Here is an 18,963-nt window from a genome sequence, read left to right as displayed (position 1 = left end):
GAGAGTGGGGAACAGACCAGAACTGTGAGCTGGGTTCAGTCTTTATCCCTTAGCCTGAAGTCATCCCCATCCTCCACCCTCCACCCCCGCACTCAGCACAGGCACGGGAAAGGGGGGTCTGGTAATGACCACTCGGACCCCCGTCCCCCACCCCCTGGCTGATCCAGGAGGTTTGGAGGCCTCCAACTCTAGCATTCTCTCTTCATCACCCCCTACCCCCACCGCATCACCCTTACTCCGCTTGTGGGTGACCCAGGTCTCTCTTCCCCAGGTTGGTTCTGGGACCTTCCCGACCCGTCCTCCTCACCGCCCCAGGATGTTCCAGACGGTCCCCGACACGTCGTCTTACGTCAAGGTAAGACCTGGCAGCGTCTTTAAACAGGTAATAACGCCAGAGCCCCTGCACCCGGGAAAGGTGGCTGGAAGGGGGCGGGGGGGGGGGGTCTGCACAGGGGCGGGGCACTGGGCACAGAGGTTGGGGATCCCTGGCGGCTCCTGACGCGGCGGAGCTGGTGGCTCTGCTGGGAAGCCGGGGCGGCGGCCCCTAGATCGGCTCCCTGGAACCAGCCCATGGTGTGTGCGCTCCCGCGTGGGGCACTGCGGGCTCTCCGGGCTGAGGATGTGCGTGTGCGCGGGTGTGCGCAGGTGGATGAACGCGCTGCGCCCCTCTTCCCCGTCCAAAAGCCCCCCTTCCTCCCTCCACCCACGCCCTCCAAGGTTCCGATTGCGACTTGACAGCAAATCGAAGGGTGGTTATGTTTTGTTTCCTTTTTTTCCTTTTCCACAACAGTTCCCAAGAACGTAAGCAAAATGAGGCCAGGGCACCTGGGTTACACGTTTCATGGAAATCGTCCAGCGAGGCTGGGCCGAGGGTGCGGGCGGACGGTCCTGCCCCGGGTGGGGACGCGTCGAGGTCCTCCCGCCGCCCTCGGTGGCTTCCCGGGACTGGAGGGCTGGAGGGAGGACCTGCGAGCTCCTGGAAGCGCGCTCCCACCTCCCCAGGTCCGAGCTCCGCCCTCTTCCCAAGCCCCGCCCACGAGGGGCCCCCACCCTCCGGCGGGACGGGTCCCAGAGCGCCCAGGTGGTGTGCGCTGAAGAGAAGCTTGTGGCCACAACGATGGGGCGAGGACCCTCGAGTTGTATCCTTGGGGCGTCCACCCCCCATTTCTGTAAAGGGAAGTGTGCTGCCACCTGGTAGCCTGCGTCTAAGCGCACCCCCCCCCCCCCAATCCCATCCCATCCCCATCTCCCCACTTTCAGTAGAAGTCTGTGGTCCATGGGAAGCCAGGTCTGAAGGATATCTCAACAGCAATGAATGAATGAAAAATGAGAAACCAGTGTGTCCATAAGTGGATGGATGGATGGATGGATGGATGGATGAATGGACAGAGGGAGGGCCCCCAGGAGGAGGCAGAGAGCACACAGGCTGGAGCAAGCTCTGGTTCCTTGTAACCCCTCCCAGCAGCCTCCCTCTTCCCCCAGCCCCTAGAACTGGGAGCCCGGCTGAGGAGCTCCCTCTTCCAGCTGGGTCCCCCGGACTGCAGGCGGGCTGGGCGGGGGGGGGGGGGGGGGGGGGGGGGGGGGGCAGTCTTTCCCATCCACGTGGACCCACCGGTCTGCACGCACCCGAAAACCTCCAGGAGGATGAGCTCTCTTAGAGGGTAGAGGGGCGAGAGAGAGTCCAGGAACCTGATCCAGGCCGAGAGTTGGAGAGCAAGCATACCCTAGGGGCGGGCGGGGGGGGGGGGGGGGGGGGGGGGGGAGGGGAGGAGGAGAGAGGGAAGAAAGGGGAGAGGTGGAAGGGGGCGCACCGTTGTGGGGTCCGAGAGCTGTGGGCCCCTAGGGGAGCCGGTCTTCACGGGAGCTCTTTAAAAGGGGGGAAAATGGATTTTTCAAGCAGCCACAACGTTTGTATTGTTGCACAAAGCGGGGCATTGATGATGGTGAAGGTCTTCCTGGCCAGGACAATCTTTGGTCTGTTCCGCTGGCTCCCGGGGCCAGACTAGTTGCCAGAGGGGCACAAACAGTCCTCGGCTGCCAAGCCGCTGCCCTTGGGCGTCAGGCGCCCACTCCCAGGTGACTGACAAGCGCAGGGACCCCGGGAGCTCAAGGTGCCCACCGCCCCCAGGCAGCATCCTGGTGCTGATCACCCACAGAATGCCCAGGGAGGCACTGAGGGTGGGTGTGAGGATGGGAAGAGAGAGAGAGAGAGGGAGAGAGGGAATTCAGGTGGCTAAGACATAGACAGGCAGTGAGGGAGTCAGTGAGTGAGTATCCCTCTGCCGGGCCCTGTTCTAACCATTGCACTAAATGGTTTCGTGCTGATCACAACCCTAAGAGGGGGTCCAGTTTGCAGATGAAAAACTGAGGCATTGAGAAGTTCACGAAACCCAGGCTGTAAGGGGGCAGAAGCCAAGATCCAAATCATAAGGGCAACATCTTGCTGACTGCCAGGCAAGCTCTAAACAAACGTTCATGCCAGCTTTACAAGAGCCTTTTGAGGCAGGTCCTATTATAATGCCCATGGTTAGACAAGGTCACTGAGACACAGAGAGGTGAAGGAACTTGTTCGAGGCCACAGAGCTGGGAAGTGCAGAGGCAGAATCCACACCCAAGTAGCCGGATCTCCCGATGGGAGCCACTTGCAGCTAAGGGGAGGAGCGTGCAGGAGACCCCCAGAGTAATCCTAATGGTACTCGTACCTGGTGCCAGTGCGCTGGGCAAAAACACTTGGGGTTTGGGATGGGAATGGGGGGATGAGGACAATTATGTGATACCATAATCAATAATATATTATATTATATTATATTATATTATATTATATTATATTATTGCACATCCCCAGCGCACAGGGCACTCTTTGAAGGTCCCTTCCCGACCCTACTGGAGACTGATGGGGTCCTTCATTTTCCTTTGCAAGTTTTCCAGATCCCTAGCTCTCATCCCCCGTCTACCAGCCTGAGGGTGCAGCCTATGCAGCCTTCTGGGAGAGACCTCCCCACTCCCCCCACCCCACCCCAGCCCCACCACCAGAAGACAGAAGGCTGATAGCTCTAGAATGTTCTCAGCCCAGACCCGCCCAGTGGCAGCTTCTACAATAGTCAGCAGGTCCTGAAGCGGCATCTCAGGGACACAAGTCTGTGCTTAGAAGGACCGCTGGCTGGCGGGCGGGGCAGATGGAGATTGGAGCAAGGCCCCCATCCAGAAGCAGCCCCTGGCTGAGGGTCCAGGCCCCTGGCTGGTCTCCACCTCTGGTCCATTTGCGCTCTCTGGTCCACCTCGGGCTCCCTGGGGGGCAGGGGGGAGGTTCCTCCTGTACTTGGTGTGGTCTGGGGACCCGGCCCCTTGAGCGCCAAGGCCTGGAAGCAGAGACCCTCCCCTCCCTCCCCTCCCCTCCCCGGCCTCCCGCCGCCCGGCCCCCCACGTCGCCTCTGGAACCCGCCCGGCGCTGGGGGGGAAGGAAGGGGCTCGGGGAGCGGGCCAGGCGAGCGAGCAGAGGCTCTAAATCTTCCTTCCACCGCGAGTGGCTGGAAGTCTGAGCAGCAAATTCAAAGCAGGCGCGCCTTGCAGAGCGAGCCTTTCCTGCAGAAATACGCCCCGGCATCCAAGCGCATCCAGGGGCGGCGCGGGCTGCCTTGTTTGGCTAAGGTCAGACGAGACTCGAGCTCTCCAATAAAAATAAATCTCAAATTAATTATGGCCTCGAGCGAGGGGCCAGACACTTGAAGCTGCAGTTGTGCAGCAGTCTGGAGTTTTGGCGCTGGCTCACTCGCCCATCCCACCTCCCCCGCACCCCCCCCAACCCCCCGCCCCGCCTGCCAGCTCGAATACCCGAATACCCGCTGTGGCCGCTAGAAGGAGGGGGGCGGGGGGGGCGAGCAGGCGGGCAGAGGGGGAGGATCCGCCCTGGACCGCTGGGCTGGCTGGGCCCGGCGTCTCTCTTCCAGCCCCCACTCCTCCCCTGCGGCATCGCTCAGGGTTTCGAATGCCCCAACGGACTGTCCAGGAGTCGTCGTCGGAGGCACCCTAGGGTCCCAGCTCTGCCTGTCGCACCCTCCCGTCCCTAACTCAGGGCAGGTTCAGAGAAGCCCGGGAAGTCGCTCCTGTCTGGAGAGCCTTGACCGGGTCAAAAGGCTTACATTGAGCGAGCCAAGCCTCCTTTCACCCGCCGCTCCCCTCCCTCCCGGGGGAAGCGGGACTTCCGCATCCGTGAAAATATTGTCCGAGTCAGAAAGTTCCAAAGAAACATCCCCCCCTCCCCACCCATCCATAGGCATGCTTTCCATAAAGGACCCTAGACCTAGACATGGGACGGGGTCTGTTTTGGGGGTACCTCCTCCTCCCCAGGTGGTAGCTTTCGTTTTAAAAGCTGGACCCGCTTTGTGGGGTTGTGAGCTTCCCCGGACTTGGACTTGAAAGCCAGCCTGCAGCGGTGCTGATGGACTGAGGGGGCACGGGTGGCAGCCACCACCCGCTCCTGGTTGGTCAGCAGCCCTGCCCAGTCTGGGAAAGGGAGAGGCAGCGCAGGCTGTTCTGGTAAGCCAGAAGAGAGGGTGTGTGCCAGTGTGTGGGCTGGGGTAAGTCAGCAATCCCTAGCCAGGCCAGGAGGAGACTGGCAAAGCAGGAAAGGAGAGAGAGAGAGAGAGAGAGAGGGAAAGGGAGAAAAGGGGTGAGGCAAGAAGTGGGGTGAGGAGAGACACAGACAGGGAGGGAGAGGGAAGAACAAGGGTTCCACCCACCCCCCAATTCCCAACTCCTGGACAGGCTTCCTCTGCAGCAGGCCTCACCGCAGGCTCTCTATCAATTTGTCTCAATGCAAACATTCGAAATATTCTCCTTGGCTGCTCGTGAAAACAATGCGGGCTGCCAGGATCAAACCATCTTTCCAGATGTCTGGTGGAAACCACATGAAAACGGGGCAGACTTGTTTACTGTTGTGTTTGGTTAGGGCTCCCCCCCCCCAACTTTGGGATTTACAAAAGCAGCAGCGGGAGAGGCGAGCCTCCAATCCAGAGTTACATAAGTGGGCACGCTTGCCCACCGGCATGTCAACACAGGATGTGTGTGTGTGTTTGTGTGTGTGTGTGTGTGTGTGTGTGTCTCGCATTCCCTCAAAGGCTGTCCAGAGTTGGAGGGGGCGGGGGTTGGTTTGTCTGGACAGAGAGCCGTGCGGATGGACAGGAGGGCCTCAGGAAGGCCCTGGTCAGTAGGCACAGGCGTGGCCCGCATGCCAGTCCCTGAGTCACAAAGTGGTGACAATGATGCCTGTGCCAGCGGCTCCCTCTTCTCGCCCCCCCCCCCCAGCTTCAAAATAATGAAGTTGCCATAGCATGGGTCTTACAGGCAGAAAGAAGAGAAAGTGCTACTGAGCCCCAGAACTAAAACAGGGGGGCAGCCTTCCTTTCAATCCAGTTCCCTGTGGAGCATCCCAATGGGAAAAGCGGCATTGGGGGTGCTAATGATATGGGGGTGACCGTGCTGGTCCATGAGGTGAAGGCAACCTGCCTTGGTCCAGGCTGAACAGGAGGCGGGAAGAGAATGCTTGTCAATGTGTTGGCCACAGAGGGAGCCTTCTGGAGGCCTAGGTGGAGGGCATGGGGCATGGGGCATGGGGCATGGGGTGGCCATTCATGGCCTTGGTGCTTGCCCAGTGCCGGGAAGAGGGCCTCCTGATGGTGGAGCTGGAGTCCTCTCTGTCTGAAAGAGGGGTGCTGTGGCTGGGGGGGGGGGGGTGGTCCCAGGTTTCTGGTCTCCCCCCAGTGGGAAGCAGTCTCCCCCGCGCCCTCCTGAAAGCCCCCGTTGTTGTTTGAAGGTCGGGCCAGCAGAGTCTGGGCTGCAAAGGAAACAATTTGGGGTTTGAAAGGATGTAATTCATTCTCCCTTTCCCTTTAACCTCTCTCCTCTCTGGAAAGCATGTGGAAGCTGGAGGGGGAAGCGGTGAGCGGGCCCGGTGGCTGGTCCGAGGGGAGGAAAGGGTTAACCCTGATTTCTTTTAATTGAACTCCAGAACTGGTGGCCCCAGGCAAAGGGGGGGGGGGGAGAGACTGACCCCGCTAGCGGTAACCAGATGTGGCGGTCCCAGGGGAGCCCCTGAGCAGACCCCTGGATTGAGAAGCAGACAGGAGGTGGGGGGGTGGGGGGCAGCCCGGCCCTCATTCCACCCCTTAACCACCCTCCCCCCTTCTTCACTCCCCCATACGCACACCGAGTCTCTCAATTGCTGGCAGGCTGCACCCGCCACTCCTGGTCTGGTCACGTTCAGACCCTCGTCTGCATTCGACCCCAAAATTGGAGCTGAATTGATGAGACTCATTTCGAGAGAGGGGGGTTGGAGGGCGGGTGGGAGGGAGGGAGGCGAGAGAGCTCGCTCTGGGGCTCCGTTGCTCCTGAAGAAATAAAGAATTAATAAGTCACCTCTTTTCGCCGCTGCAGAGGACACCCCTTGGCAACTTTTTTTTTTCTTTTCGATTGGCTCGGATCTCCTCTGGATTTTTTTTTTCTTCTCTCTCTCCTCCTTCCCTGGGTGGACTCTTAAAATAAAAGTGAGAAAGTGCCAAAGCGTGGTCCGGAGAGCGTGGACAAGGTAATTTCGGGGAGAAGCGCCGGAGTCAGGCCGAAAGCTCCGCAGGGTGCCAGGGTAGGGTTCCCCTCCCTGAGCCCCAACGCTGGAGGCTGCCCCCTCTGGAGCGCGCGTCCCAGCTGCTGGGGGGGGGGGGGGGGGCTCTGGGTGTCGGGGTACAGCCAGAGGGGCACAGGGAGGCCACCTCAGCTTAGTGGGGGATTGGTCGGAATCTCCCCGGAGTGGGGGCGGGAGTCTGAGTTTGGGCCGCGATGGGGGTGCTGCGTGCGCTCCGGAGACCCGCTGAGCAGCGTGGAGGGGACGTCCCAGCTGAATGTCCGTCTCCTGGGCGCGGGTGGCATCGCGCAGGCGGCTGTGGCCGTGGTGCCCGGGCTGGGAGGGTCGTGCCCAGGTTAGCGCCAGGGTTTGACCCTAGAGGGCGCGGGAGGGAGGTGGCCTAGGGTGTTGCTGGCCCCAGCCCCAGCCCTGGGGGGGGGGGGGGGGACGGGCGCGGGGGCCCCAGGATCTCTCCAGGAGCAGAGGGTCTAGGCCTGCCGCCAGGAGCCCCTCAGCCCATCCCCTGCTCCCCAGCGCTGGGTGCGGAGTCCGCGCTCCCCGAGGCCGGCATCCCTGCAAAAACAGCCCGGAGTGCGAGCGGCCAGGCGGGTGAGCCACTCCGGGAGTTGGCAGCCCAGTTCCGAGTGGAAAAATTCCCATTGGATGCTCTCTGCCCTGGTCGGTTTCCCTCTGTCTGCTTCTGCATCGCCCTGGGCAGGAGGCTCAGGCTTCTTCTCCCTAGCCCTAGGAAGTGCTCCCGCCCCCATCCTCCCCCCCTCAAAAAAAAAAAAAAAAAAAAAAAAAGAAAGAAAGAAAGAAAGAAAAAGAAAGAAAAAAGTTTGACTCTGGCTCCTCCGGCTGGAAAAAACATTAATGAACGTATCTGTGGGAAGAAACGGAAAGTGAATGAGTCAGGAGGGCCACCTTGGGCCAAGGGCCCCGGGAAAAAGGAAGGAGGCCAAAGGCGATTGGGTTTGGAATTGGGGGGTGGAGGGGGGAGGGCTGGAAGGGGGATGCAGCCTGCCGGACCCGGGCACGGGCGGCGGGCGCGCCCCCGGGCATTGTTCCCGGGGACCGTTATCTCTCCGGAGCCGGCATCCTGTGTGCGCAGCGCGTGGATGCAGCTGGGCATCTCCGTGTGTATTTATGTAGCGTGTGATGCGAAAAGCAGGAGCGGCGGAGGGGGGGGGAGAGGGAGGGGGAGAGAGAGAGAGAGACAGAGAGAGACAGAGAGAGAGAGAGAGAGAGAGAGAGAGAGAGAGAGAGAGAGAGAGAGAGAGAGAGAGAGAGATAGGACTTCCTCCCCGGTTTGCAAAGTGAAGTCACTTCCCAAAATTAGCTGAAAAAAAGTTTCATCCGGTTTAAACTGTCTCTTTTTCGATCCGCTACAACAACAAACGTGCACCGGGGCGCGCGGGGCGGGCAGGGCGCTCGGCTCGCAGGGGGCACGCGGGGAGGGCCTGGGGCGCCAGGGAGGAGGCCGCCGCGCCCGGCTGATCCGAAGGGGCTGCTGCGACGAGGTCAGGCTGCAACCGGGTCAATGTGTGGAATATTGGGGGGCTCGCCTGCAGACGTGGCCCAATGGACGGGACTATTAAGGTAAGAAGAAACCGGCCGGCTGGTGGACGCGGGGAGGGCGGCGGGCGGCGGGCGGCGGGGTCCCCGGAAGACGTGGCCGCTCTCTGCTGCTTCCGCGCCCGGCTCCGCGGCGTGACCTCCCCGCGCGTGGGGGGCAAGTTTCCTCCTTCTTCCCGGGGCCATGTCCCCTGCACCCTTTGCTCCCCAAGCGGAGCCCGGTTCCCCGGTCCCCCTCCCTCCGCGCTGCCATCCTCCTGAGGTGGGCGAGGGCGGTGTGAATCCTGGGGAGACTGGGGAGTCCCGGGCGCGGGTAGGCGCCTGTGATCCGATTCCGTGCGGATCCATCACCTCCACCCGTACCCAGGCGCCCCGGCCAGCTCCGGGTACCGGTCCGCGGCCGGCTCCCCTCCCTCCAGGCTGGAGGCGGTGGGGGCGGAAGCTGCAGCCGCCGGCAGCTCAGGTCCCCGCCCGGTGGGCCCCGGGGCAGACGCGCAAGTGGATCGGTTGCGGCGGTAGGGGTGTGTGTGGGGGGGAGATCCGGAGGGTGAGTGACCGTTTCTGGGCTCCCCCTCCGGAGGGAAGCCCTGTTGACTTGTCGGAGAGCCTGGTTTCTCTTCCTCCCCGCGTTTCTGCCGCCGCGTAACGGGCCGGGCCGACCTGGCCGCTCCCCCCCCGCCGCCGCCGCCGCCGGGGCAGGACGGCTCCCTGCAGCCCGGGTCCTCGCTGCACCCCGCGCCCCCGGCTTCCCCATCCCTCCCTGGGTCGGCGCCTGCTCCGGCGGGGAAGAGCCGCTTCTTCTAAGGTGGCTGGCCAACCCCTGCGCCTCACCCCTACCCTCACCCCCACACCCTGCGCCTGGCTTAGGTTGCAAAGTGCAGCCCCAGAGGGAAGGGCTGAGGGTCTGGGTTTCATGTCCGTCCTGACCTCAGAAGGGCTGACTGCCTCCTCCCTCAAGAAGGGGAAGTGGGGCGAGGAGCAGAAAGGAGGGACACCCCCTAAAGCCACTGGCCTCGGAGGCGCGAGGGGGAATGAATGGGACTAGGAGTCGCTGGGCGGCTGCAAGGCAGTGGTGCAACCCCAAGAAGGAGTCAGTCTGGAAAAACTATTAGGCTGGCGAGGTGAGGACTGGCAGAGCCCGCCAATTCCCCTAGAACCCAAAGGAATCAATTTCAGGCTCTTGGGGCTGAGTAGGAGAAAGCTAAGAATTCAAGAGATATTTATCATTTGGGTGGGGTAGTGGTTTTTATTTTCTAAGGTTTTTTTTTTTTGTGTGCTTGTGTGTGTGTGTTGATTTTTTTCTGAAAGTTTGAGGTGTGTGTGTGTGCGTGTGTGTTGATTTTTTTCTGAAAGTTTGAGATATGCGTGTGTGTGTGTGTGTGTGTGTGTGTGTTGATTTTTTTCTGAAAGTTTGAGATATGCTGACTTAGGTAGAAAGCACCAACAGAAGAAATCTGGAGATGAGATAACTGATGCTGATGGGTTAAGGATGGCTGTGTGAGCCCGGGTTCCTCAAGTTTCAAGTGTGTGGGTGCGGAGTGGGTGAGGGAGGATTCCTATAGGGAGGGCGAGGTGCTCAGAGATAGTTTCGGGCTTGTTTTCCTTCACGGTGGCTGGTATGTGTGTCTGCAAGTGTCCTGGGTCCCTGGTTTAATAATGAGATGCTACACTCTAGCATACTCCACCTTCCCTCCCCCTCATTAGGACACTTTCCACTTACCCAGAAGGCACCTCTTTGATCCCAAAGAGGGGTAACATGGCTCCGGTCCGATGTGGACATTCTAAGGAGAAGTGAAGCAATTTCTTCTCCACGATGCTCAGACCTCTCAGGCAGGCCCAGAGCAAAGGGAGGAAGCTGTGGTCTGTACCCAGGATGTGCTAATCTCTTTAGATAGACACACACACACACACACACACACACACACACACACACAGGGATTGGCATGGCGGGCAGTGAGCACAGGCTTAGGCCAAGACCCTGGCATTTCGTGCCAAGGATATGAGTGAAAGCCTTCTTTTCCACGTGGGTGGTGAGAGCCTGCGGGTAACCTCCACACACCCTCTACCTGGCTTTACAGACCCCCTCCCCCCCCACACACACAGAGCAGTGGCTGCTCCAGTCCCCAAAGTGCTGAAGGATTGAGTCCTTGAGTGTATGCATTGGTATTTAAATTGTGTGAAAGCCACAGCTTCTCTTTCATGTGAGACCTTTGGGTCTTGGGGTTCCTGGGCCCCACTCCCACAGTGGTTTAAATGTTGTTGTTGGAGAGTGGATAAAAAGATAAGAAGTTAGACCAGCTAACTTCTGGTCTATGCGAGAATGCAGTTCATTAAATCTGTCTGAGCTTCCAAATCTTTGCCATTATCAAACAGTGGGACTAAATTACCTCCACAAGGGTATCTTTACCAACCCTCTCCTGTTCCTAAAATATTATGGTCCTATGCTCTAACAAGAACATGTACTGGATGTCTCTGAGATCCAGGTCTATACAGACACGGTCTGAGGGATCTATAGAGAAAGGGAGAGATCTGTGTGTCATATCTAATCTGCAGCCACAAATCCAGAAAAGGGTGTTCCCCGTTGGAATGGCCTGGAAAAGCCATCTTTGAGTGATTCTGGGATGTGATTTCTATGCACCTGCACATGTTTTCTCCCTCAAATATAAGGTGGGTGTCTCTTTCAAAATCCTTGTCTGTCTCAACACTGAGGAGGTATTTGAAACAGAAAAGTCTTTGCAGAAGATTTCTTTGCCAAAGCCCTTGACTCTGTGCATAATTCTGTCTGATTCCCAAACCTCGATCTTAACTGCCCTTGTTACAATAAGTCCTTCTGTGTTATGTTTTCCTCTCATTTCCATGAGCGTCTCCTGGGAAGGCTCGGAGCCTCTAGTTGGAGAAGCACCCAAGTTTGGGGGGGGGGGAACCATTCTATTCTTTCGCTGCCACTGACAGTTAACCTGCATATTAATCATCACCCTGCCCCGCCCCTGCTCCCTGCAGTGATGGTATCAGGGTTGAAAAGCACATGATACTGGTGGCTGCTCTAAGAAATGACCTGGTTTCAAGAACTGCATCTTAGTTCCAAGCAGTCTTCAACTGAGTCTTAATATTTCATCTGTGAAAGCTTAAGTCAGTGCCCATGGTGCCAGCAAAAAGGTGGCGAGTCTATCCAAGGAGATGCAGACATGGCAAATGCCATAGGGAAAGGGACAGCAGACTTGAGATCAGGAAGCCTGGGCTTATGCTCAGCTCTTCTATTATAGAAAGTTGCTACAGCGAGGGGCTTGGTCCTTGGAGTCTCGGTTTCCTCATCTGTGAAATGGGGCCAGAGTAGCTCCCTGACATACGTAAGTCACAGTAAGGATTACATAAAGTCTGCGCCTTAGTTGCATGCACATTGGTTGAATTTCTCCTTGGCGATAGGCCTTTTGGGGTTTGATTGGGTAGAAAATTGGATCGTGGGTCTGGATTTACCATAATACATGTTTCATTCATTTAACAAATATGAACTGTGTGTTTCTTATGTCCCAAGGCTCAAAACTCATGCTTTGTGTGTTGAGAATAAAACAGGCATAAAAACCCTGCTGGGATTTATACTCTAATGGAGGTGACAGGCACTCAAATAATTAAATAATTATATGTCTAGAGATAATAGACCTTCTGAAGAACAGTGAAGCAAGTTAGGGGATAAAAAGTGATACAGCTGTGTCAACCAGGATGGTCGGGAAAGATGCTTTGAGCAAAGTCCAGCCGAGGAGAGCAATTCTGTTTGCATCCTTTACCTCTGGAAAGTACAGCACCACACAGCCAGCGAGTGCTGGGCGAGCAAAGCGGGGAAGAAAGGTTGAGATTGAAGTTGAGTTCTGCAAACCTGCAGAGAGTTTCCGGGCCAGGCAGGCCCAGGAGGGCAGGTTGTCGTCAGGGGCAGTGCTTGCCAGAGGGGGAAGCAGCAGAGGGAGGCATGCTCCGGAACAGACGTGACTTGTGTCCTCAGAGAGGGACGCTGACTTCACATTGCAGAGTGAACACCCATACACATCTTTTTATCTTCCTATCTCCTCCATTCTTTGTATCTATCCCTAGGAAGTACCCAATGGCGAATTGGTAATGATTTCGTTTATTTTTGTGGATAATTTCTATGCTTTGGCCAGTTTGGCTCAGTGGAGAGAGCTTCGGCCTGTGGACTGAAGGGCCCTGTGTTTGATTCTGGTAAAGGGCACGTGCCTGGTTGTGGGTTTGATCCCAAGCATGGGGCATGCAAGAGGCAGCCAGTTAACGATTCTCTCTCATCATTGATGTTTCTCCCTTTCTCCCTGAAATCAACTTTAAAAAAATTTTTGAAGAATAATAGTTTCTACAAAAAGCTTCCTTCTACTTCTGCTGCTATTCCAATTAACAGGTTTGCAAATTTAGAGAATATTTAGCTTCATATTCTTATGCTATGGGTGGGAAAGCTAAGCCTAGAGTTGTTGAATGAATTATTCAAGGTTACACAGATTATTTCTGAGTCAGGGTGAGAATTCAGGGCTCCTGACCCTCAGACTAGTGTAATTCCCACTCATACCATGAAGCTTTCATTCACTTTCATTATATTATTGCGGATTATAGAATCCTGGAGGCAGGGTGAGTATGTTGCGTGTGAGTGTGCCTAAGAGAGAGACAGAGACAGAGACAAAGAGAGGCTTTTAAAAAATCATGGAGAATTTTGACACTTTGGAATAAAGACACTTAGTATTCTTTAATGAAAAAATGTACTACTACCACCTTGAAGTATTTCCAGACTTCAATTTAACCTTTGAAATTTTCAGATAGGATTTTTGCATAACTGTTTTCGAAAATAAATCCTTCTTTTCTTGTAGACAAACAATGGCTCTATTATCAGAAGATAATAAGAAATATAGTATTTTACTTAAATAGTCATTAGACTCCTTTGTAGACGAGGGCAGGTGGGCTGAATTTTTATTTCAATAATTTTAATCATGGAGGTTGACTGTATCAAATAATACAGGCCAATGCATTAGAACATATCTTAGGGACTCCACAACCACATTAAATAAGATTTAGGATTTCAATGTCTTCCGTTTGGAATCAACCAGTTAACTTAGCACTGGTTTAAAAAAGTGGTTGATTTAAACCAAACCTATTTTCTAGAAATGTAACGTTTGTCTTACGTTAACACTGAGTTGTTCCAGAAAAAAAAGGGAGGAAAATTTATGATGATGAACAACTTGGCAGCATTTCTAATGGACAGAGGCCTTTATTCTACCTCAAACTTAAAAAAAAAAAAAAAAAAAAAAAAAAAAAGCCTAAATTGTAAGTCAACATTCAGGCCTTCAGCAAAGTTCCAGTGTTCTCTGGGAGAAAATGCACTCCAATTGAAGTTAAACAGACAGATTTTCAGATTAGCAACCAACTCTGTAGGGTTAGAGTGGAAAAGCTGCTATTTTCATTCATTTGAGACAGCCGGCTACGTTACGAAAGTAAAGAATAACATTTTTGTTTTGCTTTGTTCTGAAAAACATGACTTTCTATTTTGGGCTTGTACTTAAAACAGTCTTTCTAAGTCCATTTTTTTTTTTTTTTTTTTTTTTTTTTTTTTTGCTTGTTGTCTTGTGACAAGTTGAGAAGGCTAAAGGACATTGGCCACTACACACACACACACACACACACACACACACAGAGGCACAACTCGCACACACAGACACAATCTCACAAAATCTTGCACCGACCATAGTAACTTTTTTTGTCACCTCAGGGCTGTGCAGGTGTCTTTTCCTCTGGAGGAGACCACACCCTGTTTCGTTTTCTGTTGCTTTTCTGATTTATATCTGTGTATTCCTATCCCATTCATGGGTTAGTTCAGCAGTGGGATGAGATGATGTCATTCTCATTCTTCCACAGGCCGGATAGGCCCAGCACCAGCAGCTTTTTACCTGGAGGCAATGGATGGGGTTTGTCTATCCTCACGTGGTCACCCTTAGGGCCAATATTTTGAGATTTTGACAGAATTAGACAATCTACGGAATAGCCCTTTCCTATGCAAAGCTAGCCGGCCTTGTGGGACTCTGTAACCTTGGCCTCATCGGCATCATAAACTGATGTCAGCTATGTTACTAGAAATCAGTAATCGCACATATTAGGAAGGTCTGTCACATGGCTGTCGGGCAGGACTGAACTAGGTGACTAAGTGCTGTCAATGTTGGTGGCAAGAGACAACCTTAGGGTCCTAGCAGGGGGATTAGCCATGTGTGTGTGTGTGTGTGTGTGTGTGTGTGTGTGTGTGTGTGTGTGTGTAAGGGAATGCAGGGTTCCATCAGCCTGGAGAGAGGGAAGAGCAATTTCACATGGAGGGCCAGGAAGACCTGAGACCAGTAGATATTTGCACAGTCCCTTCCGTGTACCAAGGACTCTCACATACACGCTTGCGTTAAATCCTCACAAAAGCACCATGGGAAGCCACGTTGCCATATAACCGTTTTGGTTGGGAGGAAATCCAAGTTCAGAGAAGCCAGGTAGCTTGCCCGCAGGGACAGCAAAAAGGTGACAGAGTTGGGATCCAAGCCAAATGCTTCTGATTCCGGAATACCTGCTTCTTCTTCTTCACATGACCCACGCTGCTTCTTGGCTGAGGTGGTTGGGTGGGCCTGGACGGTGGCTTTGAAGGTTGGCTAGGCCTTGCAGAGGAAGATAGAGTTCAAGGAAAGTGAAATCCTTTGGTGTGTATGTTGGGGGAGGGCGAATGCATATAAAGGAGAAGGTAGGAGTGGAAAGACGGGGTGGAATTAGATTGGAGGACTTTTAAATACCACAACAAAGAATGTGGGTTTTATAAAATCCACGGGTGGGCAAAAGGAGGTTTGCAGCTATTCATATGGTAACTAATACACCGGTTAATAAATAACACAAGCATAAACTCTGTGTTTCACATACTCGCAACCATAAACCTGCTTTTGCCTGCCCTGGTAGACAGAAAGGAGGAAAACCCAGCTTTTCTAGTGGATGGGTGGTCTACAGAGCTGTACAAATCTAGATCCTTTAGCTTCCCTCCCTTCTCCTTAGGACAGTGGTCGGCAAACTCATTAGTCAATAGAGCCAAATATCAATAGCGCAACGATTGACATTTCTTTTGAGAGCCATATTTTTTCAACTCAAACTTCTTCTAACGCCACTTCTTCAACATAGACTCGCATGGGCCGTGGAATTTTGTGGAAGAGCCACGCTCAAGGGGCCAAAGAGCCGCATATGGCTTTTGAGCCGCAGTTTGCCGACCACTGCCCTAGGTAATGGATATCAGAGGCCACAAAAAATTAGCCGGAGATGGAATGAAACATCCAGGGATAGTTTCGGGCAACCAGACCCAGCTGTCTTTAAACATGGGTTTATTAAGTATGGAGTCAGGGGAGAAAGGAACAACTCCATCACCAGAAGCCATAACCATGGATTATCTCTTGGCCTCTTTCAATGACTCCTTCCACTGTGTTCTAGAGATTCCACTGCAAGCTATCTTTTTGACTGGCCATCTCTCCTGGGCTACAACGTTAGTTCCTTTTGAGAATGAGTCAGCAGCTAGTAGCTGAGAAGACACAAAAGGAAAGGGTGTTTCCCTGAGACTCAAATCACATTTCTATGGAAATCCCGACAGGTCTGACCTGCCTTCACAGGTTGCCTGGGACCCTCACCTCCCGTAGTAACACACCAACGTTCACCGAAGCAAACCCCAGACTCAGAGTTAGCACCACCCTCCACGTTGGTTCAGAGCTCGTGTTCAGATGCATTTCTCAGATCATTCCAGTGAACTTGACAGCAGCTTCCAAATTGCTAACACCTTCCAAAAAAAGGAACCCACGTACTGAAGGATGGAAGGGGGCGCCCATCTTTGGAAAGCAGCGTGCCTACCATTTAGTTCACCATCCCAGGCCCAGAGTATGTCATTTCTCAAGCCGCCTCCGGGAAAATGCACCTTTGCAGACTGACATGCCTCCTCGGCCGCGGGGCCCCTTTTGCTCAGACAGTGCCATGTGTCCACAGTAATGAAAGACCTTATGTCACAACTCAGTGCACACAGGCGAGAGGCCAGAATTACAGGTGCCGTGGGAGCGCTAACCCTGCATTTCTACACACGTGTGGGTTTCATGTCTATTGAAACCCAGCAGTTCAGTAGCACGGTGTCGGTGTGAATAGGTGGCTATTCATCGAGTTTATGTGCAGAGGGGCCTGAGAGCGTGGTTTGGCGGCCTTGTTCATGCAGCAGACACTTGAAAACAGGCGAATGCTATAAAATGACCGAACGTGCGAGTTGTTTTTAAGTTGATGCCGTCGCAGTCTGTTTCAATGCATATGTTTAGGTTGAGTTTCTTACGCCTGGAGAGTCATTTTGTCTTTAGGTATTATCAGTTCAGATAAATAATAACTCATCCATTTATTCACTCAGCCAAGAGTTGAAAAATAATACTGCCAGACACACGCTCATTGGAGCTCTGCGTAAAGGAAGGAGAAAAAGTTGCGTACGCTGCTATTTTTTTCCAGACCTCTAGGCCCTAGAGAGCAGAGATTTCTCCACTTTCTGATTTTAGGCTCTGACAATTGGCAGGTCCAAAAGAAGCAATGCTCACTGGAGGAAATCTTTATTTGTGGCTTTTTATTAGATGGAGAGTTTAGGCACATTTCCCCAAAAGTAACACCCAGCTTATAATTTCCTCCTCCTCTTTACGCATGTTTTGTTGTTTTGTTTTGTTAATCCTCACCCCAGGATATGTTTTCCATTGCTTTTGAGAGAGTAGAAGGGAGGGAGAGAGGGATGGGAGAGAGAAACATTGATATGAGAGAGACACATTGCTTGGTTGCCTCCTACACATATTTAAACCTGGAACTCAGGTCCATGCCCTTGCCCAGGAATCAAACTCTAGACCCTTTGGTTTCTTACCACTGAGAAACACGGGTCAGGGTTGCCCCTTTACTTATTTTCTGGACATATTTTGAAAACTGAGGAGTGCCAAGGGAACTTCTTTTTATTGCTCTCCCTTTCTTAGCTTTATTGCCACAATTCATACATGAACACAGAGGAAAGTACTATAAACACAGTGAAACAATAAATGAGCATCTGAACAATATTTATTTCTCACATATAAAACAAAGGGCAAATGTCTTCATGGACAAAGTCTACTTGCAAATCAATAAGAAAAAGACAGACCAAATAAAAATAGGCAAAAATGCTGTGCACACTCAGTGCTAGAAAAAATCATGAAAAGAGCTCATAAACATATGAAAAGACTCTCTAAGAATAAGGATATTTAAGTGAAATGTGAACGTGTATCACCCATGAGGAAAGCAAAGATTCGAGCAGCTTAATCATGCCTCTTGTTAGAAAGAGTTAAGGGATATTTCCCTCTCCTACTTGGATGGCAATTTGGAAATATCTGTTAAGATATTAAGTATTGATACAAATTTGATAATAATTTCATTTCTAAAAATTAATCTGACAGACATGTTCCCATTGATGCCAAGTATATGCATGTACAAGATATTTATTATAGTGTTGTTTGTAATGACAAACGTTGGAAAGAATCTAAATGCCCATCCATAGGGGATTCAATAAATAAATTATGGAAGACACATGCAACTATGAAGTGGAATAAAATACAATGATTTAGAAAGTCCTCCATGGCATGTCATGTCATGGAAAAAAAGGAAGTTACAAAATGTGTGCTCTCATGTCTGTAAAAAAATGTGAAGACATGATTATTTCTGCATAGATAGATTCTGGAAGGATATATAAGAAGCTATTCATTAACAGCACGTGCTTCTGGGCAGGGAGAGGTGGACTTTTACTTCTCACACTGTAAACATAGGTAGCATAGGATTGTTTTAAAAAAATCACTAGATGTATTACTTGTATAATTTTAAAAACTGAGGCAAAAAATCAAGAGGGGCTATTGGAAACAGACTAGTAAAGGGAGGGGAAAAAGTGCCAGGCACCAATAGTCCAGCTCAAATGTGCTCTCTCAGAGACATTGGACCCCACTTTGCAACAAAAACAGGGGGAAATGCTCCAGCCTACGATCTGGAGACCTGAATTCCAGCCCCAACACCCGTCTGCACCCCAAGTGAGTGATGGGATCTTCACTTTACTCCTTTGCTCTTCATTTAAAATTTCTCATGTTAGAAGTTTTCTTGAGTATAAAAGGAAGGCATGGTTTTGAAGTGTCCTTCCAGCCTCCAGGTTGATTCGATTCTCACCCCAAGTAAACTTTAAAAACATGTCTTATTGGGGAGTACGGATGAGTGAAGCCCTTGTAGGAATTCCACCTGAGCCACTGTGGCTCTCCACAAGCCCCGACCTATACTGTAGAACAAGCATGTCAAACTCACAGCAGGCGGGCCACATGAATGAGGCATGTGGCCTTCTGGCCATGAGTTTGACATGCTTGCTATAGAGTAGCCTTCCAGGGCAGCTGAGAGCAGGGACTCTCCGGGAGATGCTTTGCAAAGACTCCTGGGCTGGTTGTTTTGATTTCCTGGTGACACTGGAGCTGTGCTGACCCCTCTGCGCTCATGCCAACCAGAGAGAGACTCTGCTCTGGGTCTTACACTCTTTTCCAAAATTTGGTCTCATTTAAAACCCAAACACATTTGGCCCCAAGCGCCTTTCCCCTGGACTTTTTAAAAGTCCTGTTTAATTGAAGGGAAATTGAATTCATCTGGTTCTGATTCATTTACACTTAACTGTAAAAAAAAAAAAAAAAACACACACACACACAAAAACAATATTTTGA

General features: G+C 52.6%; 1 protein-coding gene across 2 annotated transcripts in view; it reads left to right on the top strand.

Annotated features, from left to right (window-relative positions):
* The first annotated feature begins 267 nt into the window (after positions 1–267).
* FLI1 (Fli-1 proto-oncogene, ETS transcription factor) overlaps positions 268–18,963 on the top strand; it is a 118,683-nt gene continuing 99,987 nt past the window's right edge. Inside the window, exon 1 of one of the 2 annotated variants that reach the window (XM_036449135.2) lies at positions 268–355. In XM_036449135.2, the coding sequence (XP_036305028.1) occupies positions 317–355 (39 nt within the window). In that variant the 5' untranslated portion in view covers positions 268–316. Of the gene's footprint in view, positions 356–7,833; positions 8,216–18,963 lie in introns of those variants that run through there. The other variant, XM_036449136.2, reaches the window with a different exon arrangement.

This window comes from Pipistrellus kuhlii, unplaced genomic scaffold (genome assembly GCF_014108245.1).
Source record: "Pipistrellus kuhlii isolate mPipKuh1 unplaced genomic scaffold, mPipKuh1.p scaffold_m20_p_20, whole genome shotgun sequence".
In the NCBI taxonomy this organism is placed as follows: Eukaryota; Metazoa; Chordata; class Mammalia; order Chiroptera; family Vespertilionidae; genus Pipistrellus; species Pipistrellus kuhlii.
This window is presented reverse-complemented; position numbering and strand designations above follow the sequence as displayed.